This window comes from Triturus cristatus, chromosome 10 (assembly GCF_964204655.1).
Source record: "Triturus cristatus chromosome 10, aTriCri1.1, whole genome shotgun sequence".
In the NCBI taxonomy this organism is placed as follows: Eukaryota; Metazoa; Chordata; class Amphibia; order Caudata; family Salamandridae; genus Triturus; species Triturus cristatus.
This window is the reverse complement of record NC_140593.1, coordinates 59,369,833-59,384,513: the sequence shown is the minus strand read 5'-3', so window position 1 is coordinate 59,384,513 and position 14,681 is coordinate 59,369,833. Positions and strand designations below refer to the sequence as shown.

Genomic DNA, 14,681 nt, shown 5'->3' with positions numbered 1-14,681 from the left:
GTTGTGCCATTTAGAAATACGGGGTTGTTATTGGTGCATTGGGTCTGATTCCATGCCTTTGCGTGCTTGGGTCATGCCCAGGCGATTTCACTCATTGTTTGCTTGCGTTGGCCATCCCAATACGTCCGCAGTTCCTCCTGGTCCTGATCTGCCTTTTTATTTTGTAGGCCATCAACATCGTTTTAGGCTTTCAGGCTGTTTCACAGAGCAATGCTCTGTTGGCACTGCAAAGTGGCAATTTCTGTCCGGTAGCTGATGAGCTATGCCCATAGCTCTAACTCCAAAAAATGAGAGATCTACTGCATTTCTAATGCTTATTTACATCTTGTTTTCAATTTGAATATCTCCATCAATAGCAACTAATGCTCTTTTTAGCTTTATTTGTTCATAGTTAATGTCATTAGTTCATTTATTCACACACGTTTGTGTACTGTGGTGTGAACTGAGGTTCATCTTTTGCACAAGGTCATCTGGAATTTTCATTCTCTTTGTTCGTTTCTTGCTCATATTGTGAAGATATCACTATACTGCCATTGATGGTCCTTCGAGTTCCATTTTCCATAATAAAATGAATGGTTCTGTTAGTTCACACATATGTGGTTGTACATCCTGGTAAAACACAGTTGAATCTTTGTAAAAGTTGAACTTGGGGTTCAGTTGCTGGAAGAAGGGTCTTCGGACACCTAAACTGCTTTCGATGCAATTCTAAATTGTCTTTGTTAATTGTCATCTTTGAAATAGGTAAGTTTTGTTGAGTTCAGTGGCTGTTTTCATTCAGCCAGTAGGATTTCCGTTTTTGTTTATGTCTCTACTCATATAGGTCCTTAATGTGCACAAACGCATATGCATGCATCCGGCTTTACTAAAAACAATTTATGTTTGTTACTAGTCATTTGCAATGTCCTTCTAGCCAGGTGTTGTAAATCCAGCTTGTTTTTACACCCATGGAAGAGGTTGAAGCACAGTGAGTTAGTGTGACTGAAGGTTCATAGATCTTTGTTGTGCTGTTTCTAATTTTTTCCTTTGCCACAAATGCATTCAGATTTGCACTCAAGGAGAAAATTTCAGATAAAGGAATAGCCTTTTAAGAAACCAAAGACATGGATTGGAAATGTGACTAGTGATTTAACCTTCGGAGTCAAGGAGACGCCATTGTCCAAGTTGACCCGCAGATTCCACTCAGTTCAAAGATGCAGGCGGAGGGCTCAACGCTGTCGGCTACTTTGCTAAGACCCAAGTGCCACCTGCCAGGATGTCAGTCTTGCTAGCATTAATGACTTGGGGATACCTGGTCACCCACTGTTTGACTGCAAGAAGGCAAGGTCCTGGGGTGCATGTGCTGGACTCTCATGAGTCTTCGAATCCTGTGGGATTGGGGTCTTCTAGAAAGTTGTAGTCATTAAGTAGAAAGGTCTGACTCAGGGTGGGAAGGACCCTGAGATAGAGCTTGAACAGTAGAGGAGCGATGGTGGAAACCCGAGGAGCCCAAGAAAGGACAGTGAAAGGGCAGGAGGAAGATGCATTATTTGGATAGACCCTGGAGGTAATGTTAAGATCCAACCCAAGACTTTATCCAAGAAAGGCATCATGTAGGAGCAGAGGAGGCAACTGGGATGATGCGCAATGGAGCAGAGCAGGGGTGGCAGGTCAGTTTTCATCAGCTTGCACTTTGAGATCATTCCAGTCCAATGGGAGGTGATTCAGTCTTATGTCGTACGCTGGAACGGGGTTAGGAGTCTTGTCTGAAACTGCTTGAGCGGATGCAAAGTCCAGTGCTGCAGGCTGGGGGTGCATATATCTCCACACAAGCCTTCACGTTTGCCTTCTTCCAGGTCCATTTTTAAACCCTTCATCTTCGTGGAGGATGTGACACCGGTCACCAAAGTCCAATCACCGTGTTTGGGTGAGAGTGACCCCGCGAGGAAAGAGCCGCGGTTCCAGGAGATTCCAGATCGCAGGCACGAGCTGTACACGGCACACGAGGGGCCTCGAAGTGCTACTGAGGATGAGGTAAGGACCCTTGAAGCAGGAGAGCTGTAACCCAGGAATGTGCTTGGACTCCATGGGGCAAAGGTGAGGCATGTTAGGATCCAGCTCCACTGATGTTCAGTGTGCCATGGGTGAAGAGGTCCATGTAAGCTCTGCTGTATCCTGGTAGTAATGCCACACACCACTACAATCCCTGTCCCTTCCCATCTCTTATTCTCTGACCGCACACATTATAGTACAGTGTTCTGCAGCTGTGGGGTTACACTTCCTCCCTACCATAGATAGACACACACGTTCCACACACGTTTTAAACATGCTTTTGGGCACTTGCCCGGTGGTGCCCCAGGCAGCACTCTGCCCTTCAGTGAAACGTTTCCCAACTGGAAGGTGCTTGTGAAGAGCAGTATGGTGTGAGCAGAGTAAGTGACATCTATGCTGACATCTGGTTGTCACCGACGTAGAGTATTAACCTGCTGGTATATCTTCCTAATTCTATACATGGCTTGGCCCCTTCCATACTGTTTACATCAGCTGTGTGACTGGCTTCATGCAAATTGCCTCTTCCCAGCTTCTCTGGCCTCAGCCCCCAGTATCCACTAAGTTCCCTTTTCAGCAGAGAATGCCAACTGATACATGCAGATTTCTACAAATAAATGCCCCTCTGCCTGTTAAGGCAGACTGAAAGCTACACAATGTCCACCACTTTACTCTTGGCGGCTAATTTATCAAACTAATCACACAGCACAGCAAGCCTGCATGACAGGCACAGGGCAGGAATGTGCTGTATTTAACATTATATGCTGCATTCCTGCCATCTCCCAACACTGTGCACAATGTGCTGCCGAGTGCCAATGCAGGTACCCGTGCACCACGGGGCAAGGGTACCTGCATTGTGAGCAGGATTGTTTTTTTTGTGTGGGAAGGGGCACCTTCCTGCACAGAAAAAGTCCAATTAGGTATGTTTCCTCCTTCTATGTGCGCTGCAGAATGCAGCACACATAGAAAGTGGGTAAAAAGAAGAGAAATACAGACATTTCTCCTTGTAATGCCTCCCCTGGGGATTTGTAGCATTTTGACGTATTCCAAAGTCTACCAGTAATGGTTAATCTACGAATGCACCAAAAAGCCATGTGTGGTGCATGGGAACACACATGCTCCACCCACGCTCCACCATGGAACGCCTCCCTGGGGCAGAGTAATACAATGCAGCAATTTGCACTGCCTTGCGTAGCTCTATATTTGTCAAGCCACACATGGTCACGCAAGGTGGCCTTGCGTGCCTTGATAAATCTAACTTAAGAGTTGCTTCGCTCTTTCACCCCGTTGCGTGGCACTAGTGCGACACAACCCTTTGATAAATATGCCCCTAGGTTTGCAGCCATGTCTTGTTAGTAAAGAGCAATGGACCCAAGATGACAATGCTCTTCTTGCAGGATGAGGGCGAGGAGCTGCAGAGAACCATGCTGGCCCTAGAGAAGCAGGGGCTGGAAGCCATGGAAGACATCCTGACCAGCGCCGAGCCCCTCGATCCATCAGAATTTGTGGACCTCTTCTATGACTGCGTGGACACGGAAATCAAGTTCTATAAATGAAGTAAGTAGATTCCGCGACAGTGCGGCGCAGGGTACCGATTGCATCCAAGCCGCGGACATCTAGAGCATCTGACTTGAAATCTTAGCTCCATTGAACTCCGCAAAGGATGGCGCATTTTCTAATACAAAGTCAATACCTATTAGAGAAGATTGTAGATCTGAGGTTTGGCAAGTGCCGGGTTAAACCTAAGGCAACCTCCACTTGTTCTTGGGATATGTGGTAACATATTAGAAGAATTCTAGCAGTAGTATGTGAATTTGATAGAAAAGAAACTTAGAGAAACAGATTCTTATAATCTGTTTTCATCCACCTAGTTTTCACCATCTTTTTAATTGAATAGTATCTACCAGGTTGTCAAAGCCTTGGAGATGTGTTTTATTCCTTGTAACCCCTGCCCAAGTACTTGCAGATATTTAGTTTTCCTACCCCTCACATTATCCTCTTTGTTTTTCAGCTCTTTAGACTGTTGTTTTTCCAATCCCATCTCTTAAACCACTACCCTCTGTTTTTTTGGGGTGGAGTTGCCCATTGTCTACTTTCTTTTCTCTCTCAATCTTTTGCTTGAAATTTCCCCACTACCCCCCTACTAGCCCGGTAAAGCTCTTCTTCCAACTCCCCACATGCTTTACTTTGCACTTGTTTTTCCACCATCACCTTTTCCTTTCTGCCTCGTGTCGTTTGTATTCTTACTTTGTGTTCTTTTTGCTCTGTGGCCTTCTTCTTCTACTCCTTCATTTCCAGGTTTTATTCCTCCTTCCTTTGAAGGCCATAGTAGAAATCAAGAAACCTACAGCAAATCTTTTTCCTTTTATCCTTTACCCTCTTACTCCATTTTAAATACAATTATCTTACAATTCCTTACATTTTAGGCACTCCGTGGAACGGTGTTCCTCTAATAATTTTTCCCCTAAATGGAAATTCCTCATGCCTGTTTAATCGGCTGGTGCCCTCCATTTTGGGAATTTTCCTGAATGAAGTGGATTCCTTCTAGCATTGGCTGTTGGCTTTGAAAGCTCCATGAGTCTAGCTTCATTACCTCCTCATACAGCACAGGAGGTCAGCCCCACGCGTTATCGGATATTGCAGTGATGTGTTTTCCTCTATAGTGTTTCTTTCTGGAGAGCTTCACTTGTTTCCTACACACAGGTGGGTCATTTTTAAGTTCAAATACTTAACAGAGTATGCTCTGCACCCCCAGAGAGATCCTGAAATACTGGGAAGTAAGAACTGTTTTCATTACATGTGCATTTAAATAGTTTCTTGGGGATAATGGTTGTTCAAAGCAGTCAAACTCACAATTGATCAACATGGCTTTATTCATAGGAACATGCACACGTTTCTTGGGACAGTAACTGTATCAAAGGGTTGCGGACAACCAAACTGGGATTAATTTAGTATTAACCCCCACCGGAATCTTTTATGGATTAATATGAATCTAAAATAAAAAAAAATGTTTTAATATGAATCTAAAATAAAAAAAAAACGTAGACTTCACCAAAGGCTGCTACAGAGAAATATATATATATTCACACCCAGACAGAGGGAGAATTAATGTAAAGCATCATGGTGGCAGTATTCGACATCTAGTAATAATGGCCTTGCCGTTGGAGAGTTTGATTAGAACTTCAGTGGTGGTTTTCAGTGTCTGTACTGGTTTCATCTTCTGAAGCCATTATGAACCAAAGGAGGCTACCTGCGTTATCCATAGCCTGCGCATTATGAGCCGAGCAACACAGTTTAGAAAAAACAATTCGGAGTTCTGTTGGTGACGTCTGTACGGTGTCATCCACCCCACCTGAACATGTTTGTAGCCGGACAATGGTCAAAATGCCTTTAGTGAGGCACAACTGGGAATGTCAGCTTTAAAAAATCTTTTAAGGATGCACCTTTGGTGGTGCAGCATGGACATCAAAGCTGACAAGTAGATAAGATTGTGTCAAGCATGAATTAATTCTGACAAAAGATCTAAAACTGGGTCATTGCCCATAACACCTGCTGAGTTGCACTTATGAAGAGCGACAAAATGCTTTAGGAGAATGAATTGTGTGTAACAAACAGAAGTGCAGCAAACAGAAGAAGCACGTCTAGAGCATCCCCCGGCCTGAGACTGGAGGTTCAACAGGCAGCAAACAATGCAAAACCCCAGAAGAGCCAGTAGAGCAGACAGACCTGCAGACATGGATGGGTAGGACCACAAAAGAGGACACCAACCCCACACACCCCAGAGAGCCATCAGAGCAGACAGACCTGCAGACATGGATGGGTAGGACCGCAAAAGAGGACACCAACACCTCAAACCCCAGAGAGCAATCAGAGCAGACAGACCTGCAGACATGGACGGGTAGGACCACAAAAGAGGACACCAACAACTCAAACCCCAGAGAGCAATCAGAGCAGACAGACCTGCAGACATGGACGGGTAGAACCACAAAATAGGACACCAACCCCACAAACCCCAGAGAGCCAGTAGAGCAGACAGACCTGCAGACATGGACGGGTAGGACCACAAAAGAGGACACCAACCCCACAAACCCCAGAGAGCCATCAGAGCAGACAGACCTGCACACATGGACGGGTAGGACCACAAAAGAGGACACCAACCCCACAAACCCCAGAGAGCCAGCAGAGCAGACAGACCTGCAGACATGGACGGGTAAAACCCACAAAACAGGACACCAACCCCACAAACCCCAGAGAGCCAGCAGAGCAGACAGACCTGCAGACATGGACGGGTAAAACCCACAAAACAGGACACCAACCCCACAAACCCCAGAGAGCCAGCAGAGCAGACAGACCTGCAGACATGGACGGGTAAAACCCACAAAACAGGACACCAACCCCACAAACCCCAGAGAGCCAGCAGAGCAGACAGACCTGCAGACATGGACGGGTAGGACCACAAAACAGGACACCAACCCCACAAACCCCAGAGGGCCATCAGAGCAGACAGACCTTCAGACATGAACGGGTAAAACCCACAAAACAGGACACCAACCCCACAAACCCCAGAGGGCCATCAGAGCAGACAGACCTGCAGACATGGACGGGTAAGACCACAAACAAGGACACCAACCCCACAAACCCCAGAGAGCCATCAGAGCAGACAGACCTGCAGACATGGACGGGTAAGACCACAAACGAGGACACCAACCCCACAAACCCCAGAGAGCCAGCAGAGCAGACAGACCTGCAGACATGGACGGGTAAAACCCACAAAACAGGACACCAACCCCACAAACCCCAGAGAGCCAGCAGAGCAGACAGACCTGCAGACATGGACGGGTAGGACCACAAAACAGGACACCAACCCCACAAACCCCAGAGGGCCATCAGAGCAGACAGACCTTCAGACATGAACGGGTAAAACCCACAAAACAGGACACCAACCCCACAAACCCCAGAGGGCCATCAGAGCAGACAGACCTGCAGACATGGACGGGTAAGACCACAAACAAGGACACCAACCCCACAAACCCCAGAGAGCCATCAGAGCAGACAGACCTGCAGACATGGACGGGTAAGACCACAAACGAGGACACCAACCCCACAAACCCCAGAGAGCCAGCAGAGCAGACAGACCTGCAGACATGGACGGGTAAAACCCACAAAACAGGACACCAACCCCACAAACCCCAGAGAGCCATCAGAGCAGACAGACCTGCAGACATGGACGGGTAAAACCCACAAAACAGGACACCAACCCCACAAACCCCAGAGGGCCATCAGAGCAGACAGACCTGCAGACATGGACGGGTAAGACCACAAACGAGGACACCAACCCCACAAACCCCAGAGGGCCATCAGAGCAGACAGACCTGCAGACATGGATAGGTAAGACGACAAAAGAGGACACCAACCCCACAAACCCCAGAGGGCCATCAGAGCAGACAGACCTGCAGACATGGATGGGAAGGACCACAAAAGAGGACACCAACCCCACAAACCCCAGAGAGCCATCAGAGCAGACAGTCCTGCAGACATGGATGGGAAGGACCACAAAAGAGGACACCAACCCCACAAACCCCAGAGAGCCATCAGAGCAGACAGACCTGCAGACATGGATAGGTAAGACGACAAAAGAGGACACCAACCCCACAAACCCCAGAGGGCCATCAGAGCAGACAGACCTGCAGACATGGATAGGTAAGACGACAAAAGAGGACACCAACCCCACAAACCCCAGAGAGCCAGCAGAGCAGACAGACCTGCAGACATGGACGGGTAGGACCACAAAACAGGACACCAACCCCACAAACCCCAGAGGGCCATCAGAGCAGACAGACCTTCAGACATGAACGGGTAAAACCCACAAAACAGGACACCAACCCAACAAACCCCAGAGGGCCATCAGAGCAGACAGACCTGCAGACATGGACGGGTAAGACCACAAACAAGGACACCAACCCCACAAACCCCAGAGAGCCATCAGAGCAGACAGACCTGCAGACATGGACGGGTAAGACCACAAACGAGGACACCAACCCCACAAACCCCAGAGGGCCATCAGAGCAGACAGACCTGCAGACATGGATAGGTAAGACGACAAAAGAGGACACCAACCCCACAAACCCCAGAGGGCCATCAGAGCAGACAGACCTGCAGACATGGATGGGAAGGACCACAAAAGAGGACACCAACCCCACAAACCCCAGAGAGCCATCAGAGCAGACAGACCTGCAGACATGGATGGGAAGGACCACAAAAGAGGACACCAACCCCACAAACCCCAGAGAGCCATCAGAGCAGACAGACCTGCAGACATGGATGGGAAGGACCACAAAAGAGGATACCAACCCCACAAACCCCAGAGAGCCATCAGAGCAGACAGACCTGCAGACATGGACGGGTAAAACCCACAAAACAGGACACCAACCCCACAAACCCCAGAGGGCCATCAGAGCAGACAGACCTGCAGACATGGACGGGTAAGACCACAAACGAGGACACCAACCCCACAAACCCCAGAGGGCCATCAGAGCAGACAGACCTGCAGACATGGATAGGTAAGACGACAAAAGAGGACACCAACCCCACAAACCCCAGAGGGCCATCAGAGCAGACAGACCTGCAGACATGGATGGGAAGGACCACAAAAGAGGACACCAACCCCACAAACCCCAGAGAGCCATCAGAGCAGACAGACCTGCAGACATGGATGGGAAGGACCACAAAAGAGGACACCAACCCCACAAACCCCAGAGAGCCATCAGAGCAGACAGACCTGCAGACATGGATAGGTAAGACGACAAAAGAGGACACCAACCCCACAAACCCCAGAGGACCATCAGAGCAGACAGACCTGCAGACATGGATAGGTAAGACGACAAAAGAGGACACCAACCCCACAAACCCCAGAGAGCCAGCAGAGCAGACAGACCTGCAGACATGGACGGGTAGGACCACAAAACAGGACACCAACCCCACAAACCCCAGAGGGCCATCAGAGCAGACAGACCTTCAGACATGAACGGGAAGGACCACAAAAGAGGACACCAACCCCACAAACCCCAGAGAGCCATCAGAGCAGACAGACCTGCAGACATGGATGGGAAGGACCACAAAAGAGGACACCAACCCCACAAACCCCAGAGAGCCATCAGAGCAGACAGACCTGCAGACATGGATGGGAAGGACCACAAAAGAGGACACCAACCCCACAAACCCCAGAGGGCCATCAGAGCAGACAGACCTGCAGACATGGATGGGAAGGACCACAAAAGAGGACACCAACCCCACAAACCCCAGAGAGCCATCAGAGCAGACAGACCTGCAGACATGGATGGGAAGGACCACAAAAGAGGATACCAACCCCACAGAGCCATCAGAGCAGACAGACCTGTAGACATGAATCTGTAAGACCATAAAAGAGAACACCAACCCCAGAGAGCCATCGGAGCAGACAGACCTGCAGACATAGATGGGTAGGACCACAAAAGAGGACACCAACCCCACAAACCCCAGGAGCAGGGGGCAGCCTATCAAGGGCTCATGCCTCAGATGAGGGCCAACCCAGAGTCACAGATCTCTTTTGAAAGACCCCCAACATGGAAGAAGCAAGAAGAAAAAGGCCAGTGTAAGGCAGACCACATCATCCTATGCACACAGAGGAAAACAGCAATGGGCTAAGAAGTGAGGGCAGCAAGAACTGTGAAGCAGCCACTGCACCCACGGGGTCAAAGATCCAAACTTCAAGACCAACAGGCAAGGGCACAGACCAGAAGGGGAGCAAGCCACCAACAAAGGATACTCAACACCAAGAATGTGGACACATACCCACAGCCCAGCAGAGAGCAAAGGGAAGGATAAGGTACAAACCCCCAACCAAGACCCAGACAGTGCCCTTTAAGACAGGATCACACATAAATGCTATGACACCCTGAACATGGCCGCAAGCGCTGGGAAAACCCAGAGCAGGAATCCTGCCAAGGAGAACCCAAGGTCATTCAGGTCACCAGGGAGCAAGGAGATATCCTCCAAAAGGATGCAAAAAACCCACAGATATGATCAAGTCTCAAAAAGAATTGCCTGGGGCAGACCACAACAAAACTGCATGCTAAATAAGCAGAATGGGTGTAAAGTCAACTAAAAAAAGAGAAACTTCACCAGAAGACCCAAAGAGAAACCATGGGGATCAGTGTTCCAAATCTCCCGCACAGGGAAAGCAAGATAAAACCCAGGAAGAGGGGCAGGAAGTGACACAAAGGAAAACATTGCCATCAGCTGCACACTTCAAATCCAAGAAGGGGAGATCCATAGGTGATCGAGAGGAAGAGGGAACTCAAGAAGAAGAAGACAGAGGAGCCATCTAACGGTTAAAAGGAAACCTCTTTTCAGAAGCCACAAAGAGAGGGAGTTGGAGTAGGGCAGATCACTCCCAAAAGCACAGGTCACAAAATAGGGTGGAGGTGGGCCAAAACCCAAGCAAGAATGCAGCGTCAACCCCACATCAGTGAAGGGAAGAGACATACCCGAGCATACCCACTATAGGACACCAAGAGTAACCTCACAAACACCAACCCAACCAGGGAGAGAATGGTTTCCACAAACAGATCAGCTCACCCAGCCACACCAGGACGCAAGCACTTGACTCAACATAACCCACCACAGGGAACACAGACAGGGCAAACATCCCACAAGCCACAAGTCAAGTAGGTAACATCGAATAGCACATTTCGTCATATCATGCATATCTTATTCTTCCATTTCTTTTTTTCCTGCTTTCCTTTCTCTTACCAGTTAGTTTCACTCCACCGCCCCTCTACTCTTTTGCATGCTTTTTGTGTCTCATGAGAAGCAGCTGCATTTTAGGAAAATGTTTCTTCCATTAAACCGGCATATATTCACAATGGTTCCGTATGACTTCTGTCACACAAGCAAAAGGTTCCCAAATAGTCTGGTATTCGCACAGGAGAGATACTCACAGGGAGCTGGAGAGTTACCAGTAGCTCACTAGCTACTCGTTGGAGAAGCCTGCTCTAGAACAGAACCTACGGAAGGGGAACAAGGGCTTCGGGTATTTCGGCGGTATGCTATCAGATGCCAAAGTGAGGGGTAGAATGCGTGAAAGGGGTCTCCTTCGCTACCAAGGAAAATGTAATAATAGAACTGATCAAATCTCGAAAATCATAGGCCAGAAATAAAAATCAGCAAATGTGTATTTCAGGTCAAAGTGCCATTGCTGTATGAGTGGAAAGTAATTCGCTACCATCATGAAAAGGTTACAAACCAGGGATTTATTTAATTCCGGGACATATGAAGCACACTGCCCCTAGCTCACTGCAAAGACACATCACCCACAACCAAGGGAATGCCATTTTCTACTTTCAAGTCTCATAACTCCGCGTTCATGGACATTTGATATGGTTTTTTCACACCTAAATGCAATATGTCTCTTGTGAAGTTGTAGCCCCCTTTTGGTAGCAGTCTAGAGTTCTGATGTCTCTGAAAGAGGCTTTTGCCGGCAGAGGCTGCATGGACCATGAAGACTATGTCCTTTCATCACAGTGTAGCAGTGGCTGAGCTGCTGTCCAGAGCTGCAGCAGAGGGCTAATTCTAATATCCAGAACTGCAGCAGAGGTCTAATTCTAATGTCCGACAGCAGGAACCTTGGACACCGCATGGGGGCAGGCGGCATTTCTCATGTAGCCGCACTGCCCGATCTCCCCCTGCGGCCAGTGACCATCCACACCAGATTCAAGATGGCGGTCATGGCCATAAAAGCTCCACGGAGTTTAGGGTCTTTGTACTGACGGTCCAGCCATAAGTCTGAGAGCGAAGAACAATAGAGGGATGCCTCCTTCAGTACAGACCTAGCGATATGTCATTTACTTCCTCCGAATCAAGGTGTACGAGATTGTTCTCCACTTATCTCATAACCATCTCTGTCCTCTCCATGCAGTCTGTGTGGTGGAGAACAAACCCTGAAAGAGGTTTGGTTTTACTCTAAAGCTAAGATAATGATGATTTAGTTAGCTCTTCATGCTTGATTCGCACTCTTGCTCAATCCTTCATGATTCACAGGGAGAAGATGTAGCTTGAGTTAGAATTGAAAACTAAGGGCTTCATGTTTGAGGACCTGGCATAGGTCAGCACCACAAGTTTTCTTGCTGCCCTAAGTCAATGTGAAAGAGCAGGAAGGCACCGTATTTATGAACACGGCTCATTCCTGCCTGTTCCCTCTGCGCTGGCGCACAGTTCACTCTCTAGCACAAGCAGGATTGTTTTTGTGCAGGAAGGGGGACTTTCCTGCATAAAAACAATCATGAGGGGTGTTTTCCTCTTTCCATGTGTGCTGCAGAACGCAGAAACGAGGAGAAATAAACCTATTTCTCCTTGTTATGCCTGCGCTGGGGAGGCATAAGGCGTAAGGTTTTGGGGCTGCCCCAGGTTTATGTGATTTATTAAATCTGAGGCAGCGTCAAAACCCATAGGTGTTGCGTGTGAAAACCCAGTGCAACGCCCATGAAATGCCTCCTTGACGCAGAGTAAGGCAACGCAGCGACTTGCGCGGTTTTGCCTTACTCCATAAAAGCCGCGCAGAGTGGCTTTGTGTCGCCTCATAGATTGGATTGAGAGGTCTTCGCCGCCAGAGCGTCAAAAAAGTGACACCCCAGTGGCGCAAACCTCTCATAAATAAGCCCCTAAAAATGAAATGCTCTTTACTGCTCCTATGAAAATTCCTCTTTGTTGTTTCTTGCAGAGCTGCGGGACATCTTTCCAATGAAACTGAGCCATTTCCAGCCCTTACCTTGAAAGAGATGCTCCAGTTTGCGACATTTCCAGGACGAACACAGCTCCTTTCATCTGTCTCGAAGATGCTCCCTAGATGTTTGTTGAGAATGACGTTGCGTTTGTCTGTCCACTCCTGTTGCTCCTAATGTGTTCATATGTGTGTCGTCCAACGAGAGGTCAGCGATTGGTTGATTCTGGTGTGTGCATGCTGCTAATGTGGTTTGGGATGCCTCACTCACTAATTTTGAGGAAAGAAAGCACGAGCTTGAGTAACAATTTAGACATGTCCCATGGAGAGGTGTAAAACCAGGATTCTCCTCCATAAATGCTTCGCAAGATGCCAAAATGTATAGAGAAACCCGGAGAGAGTGAGAAGCTCCTGAAACACTAGGCGGGCTGGACAGGGTCATCCTATCTGTGAACTTTGTGAATTCCCTGCAGTCCGTTTGAAATTGAGACACACAAACGTATCCGCTTAAACGAATGATATAATGGCGCAGTGTGATGTATAGAATGCAGACCCCCACTTGTGACAACTTAATCAAAGCTAACCCCAGTGCTACTGACTTGTTGTAATTCAGCAAAAAAGGGGCTAAATTTATCATTGTCACTTGACGACTATGCCTCGTCGCCAATCATATGAGGGCAAAAGTAGTGTATCTGATGCCGATGGGGTAAAAATGGAGGCTGTGCATTCCTGCTTCAGATGGCCATCGCTGAGTGTATCAGAGCGCCCACCGCACTCCTTTGTACCTGTGGATGCTTTATGGCGAGTGTTAAGCAAAGACTGCACACCGAGAGGACTGCGGGTTTCTACTTCAATAAACAGAGATGCTGCTAAAATGACCACTGTCTGCTGCTGTGCCTCTTTCTTCCATGTTGTTAAGTCTGGCTGTGTATTCAGTGCATAACACACAGAGGTGGACACACTCCCATGTGAAGTTTAGTGATGGGCTTCTAAATATTCACTGATTCAGACCAGCTTACAGATATCTAGAGATCCTGCTCTGCTTAGGGGCCCCTATAGGTATGGTGCCCCCCCCCCCCCCCCACCCCAGGACTGCAGCGGCACTTGCTTTAGGGGCGTATTAGGTGGCCCAGTGAATGTGGGTGAGTTATACGAGTGGAACGTGCAGGTTTCAGATATCCAGAAATTGAATTGAATTGAATTGAATTGAAATTAAATTTATAGAGCGCAGCATATACCCAAAGGCGTCTTGACGCTGTACATGATCTCGGAACATACAGAGACATGAAGAAAGCCGTAATCAGAGTTAGAAGTTTAGGCGGTTTGTGTAAATAGCCATGTTTTCAGGCCTTTCCTGAAATGGACCGAGGAAGGAGCTGATTTTAAGGTGACGGGTAATGTATTCCACAACCTAGCTGCTGATCTAAAGATGCTCTTGCCTCCCCAAGTAGCCTTTTTGAAAGGGGTGATTGTCACGTTCCTAGCTGTTCCGGACCGCAGGGTTCTGTTAGGAACCTACCAATTTAGTTTATTTCTAAACTGTGTTGGTCCAAGACTGTGCAGTGATTTAAAAGCCAGGCATAAGACTTTAACATGACATCTCTGCCTGACTGGGAGCCAATGTAGTTTTTTTATGGCTTCGTGGCGGAGACATTTTTTAGGTAGGTTCAAGATGAGGCGAGCTGCCGCACTTTGTACAATCTGGAGCCTGTTAAGCGGGCTGAGTTGGTGGTAAGGTAAAGGCTGTTGCAATAATCTAGATGGGAAAGGACCAGGGCCAGGTTTACTGTTTTTAAGAGATCCTCTGGTATAAAGTGCTTTATTTTGTTAATTAATCTAATGGCACAGAAAGAAATGGCTGTGATTTTATCAATTTGGGCCTTGAATTTAAGTTCTTTAT

General features: G+C 47.9%; 1 protein-coding gene across 1 annotated transcript in view; it reads left to right on the top strand.

Annotated features, from left to right (window-relative positions):
* Nucleotides 1-13,659, top strand: part of SCRN1 (secernin 1) — a 98,313-nt gene extending 84,654 nt beyond the window's left edge. Inside the window, exons 7-9 of the mRNA XM_085630414.1 lie at nucleotides 1,833-2,010; nucleotides 3,423-3,582; nucleotides 12,782-13,659. Coding sequence (XP_085486540.1) covers nucleotides 1,833-2,010; nucleotides 3,423-3,581 — 337 coding nt within the window. The 3' untranslated portion in view covers nucleotide 3,582; nucleotides 12,782-13,659. The remainder of the gene's footprint in view (nucleotides 1-1,832; nucleotides 2,011-3,422; nucleotides 3,583-12,781) is intronic.
* Nucleotides 13,660-14,681: the final 1,022 nt, after the last annotated feature.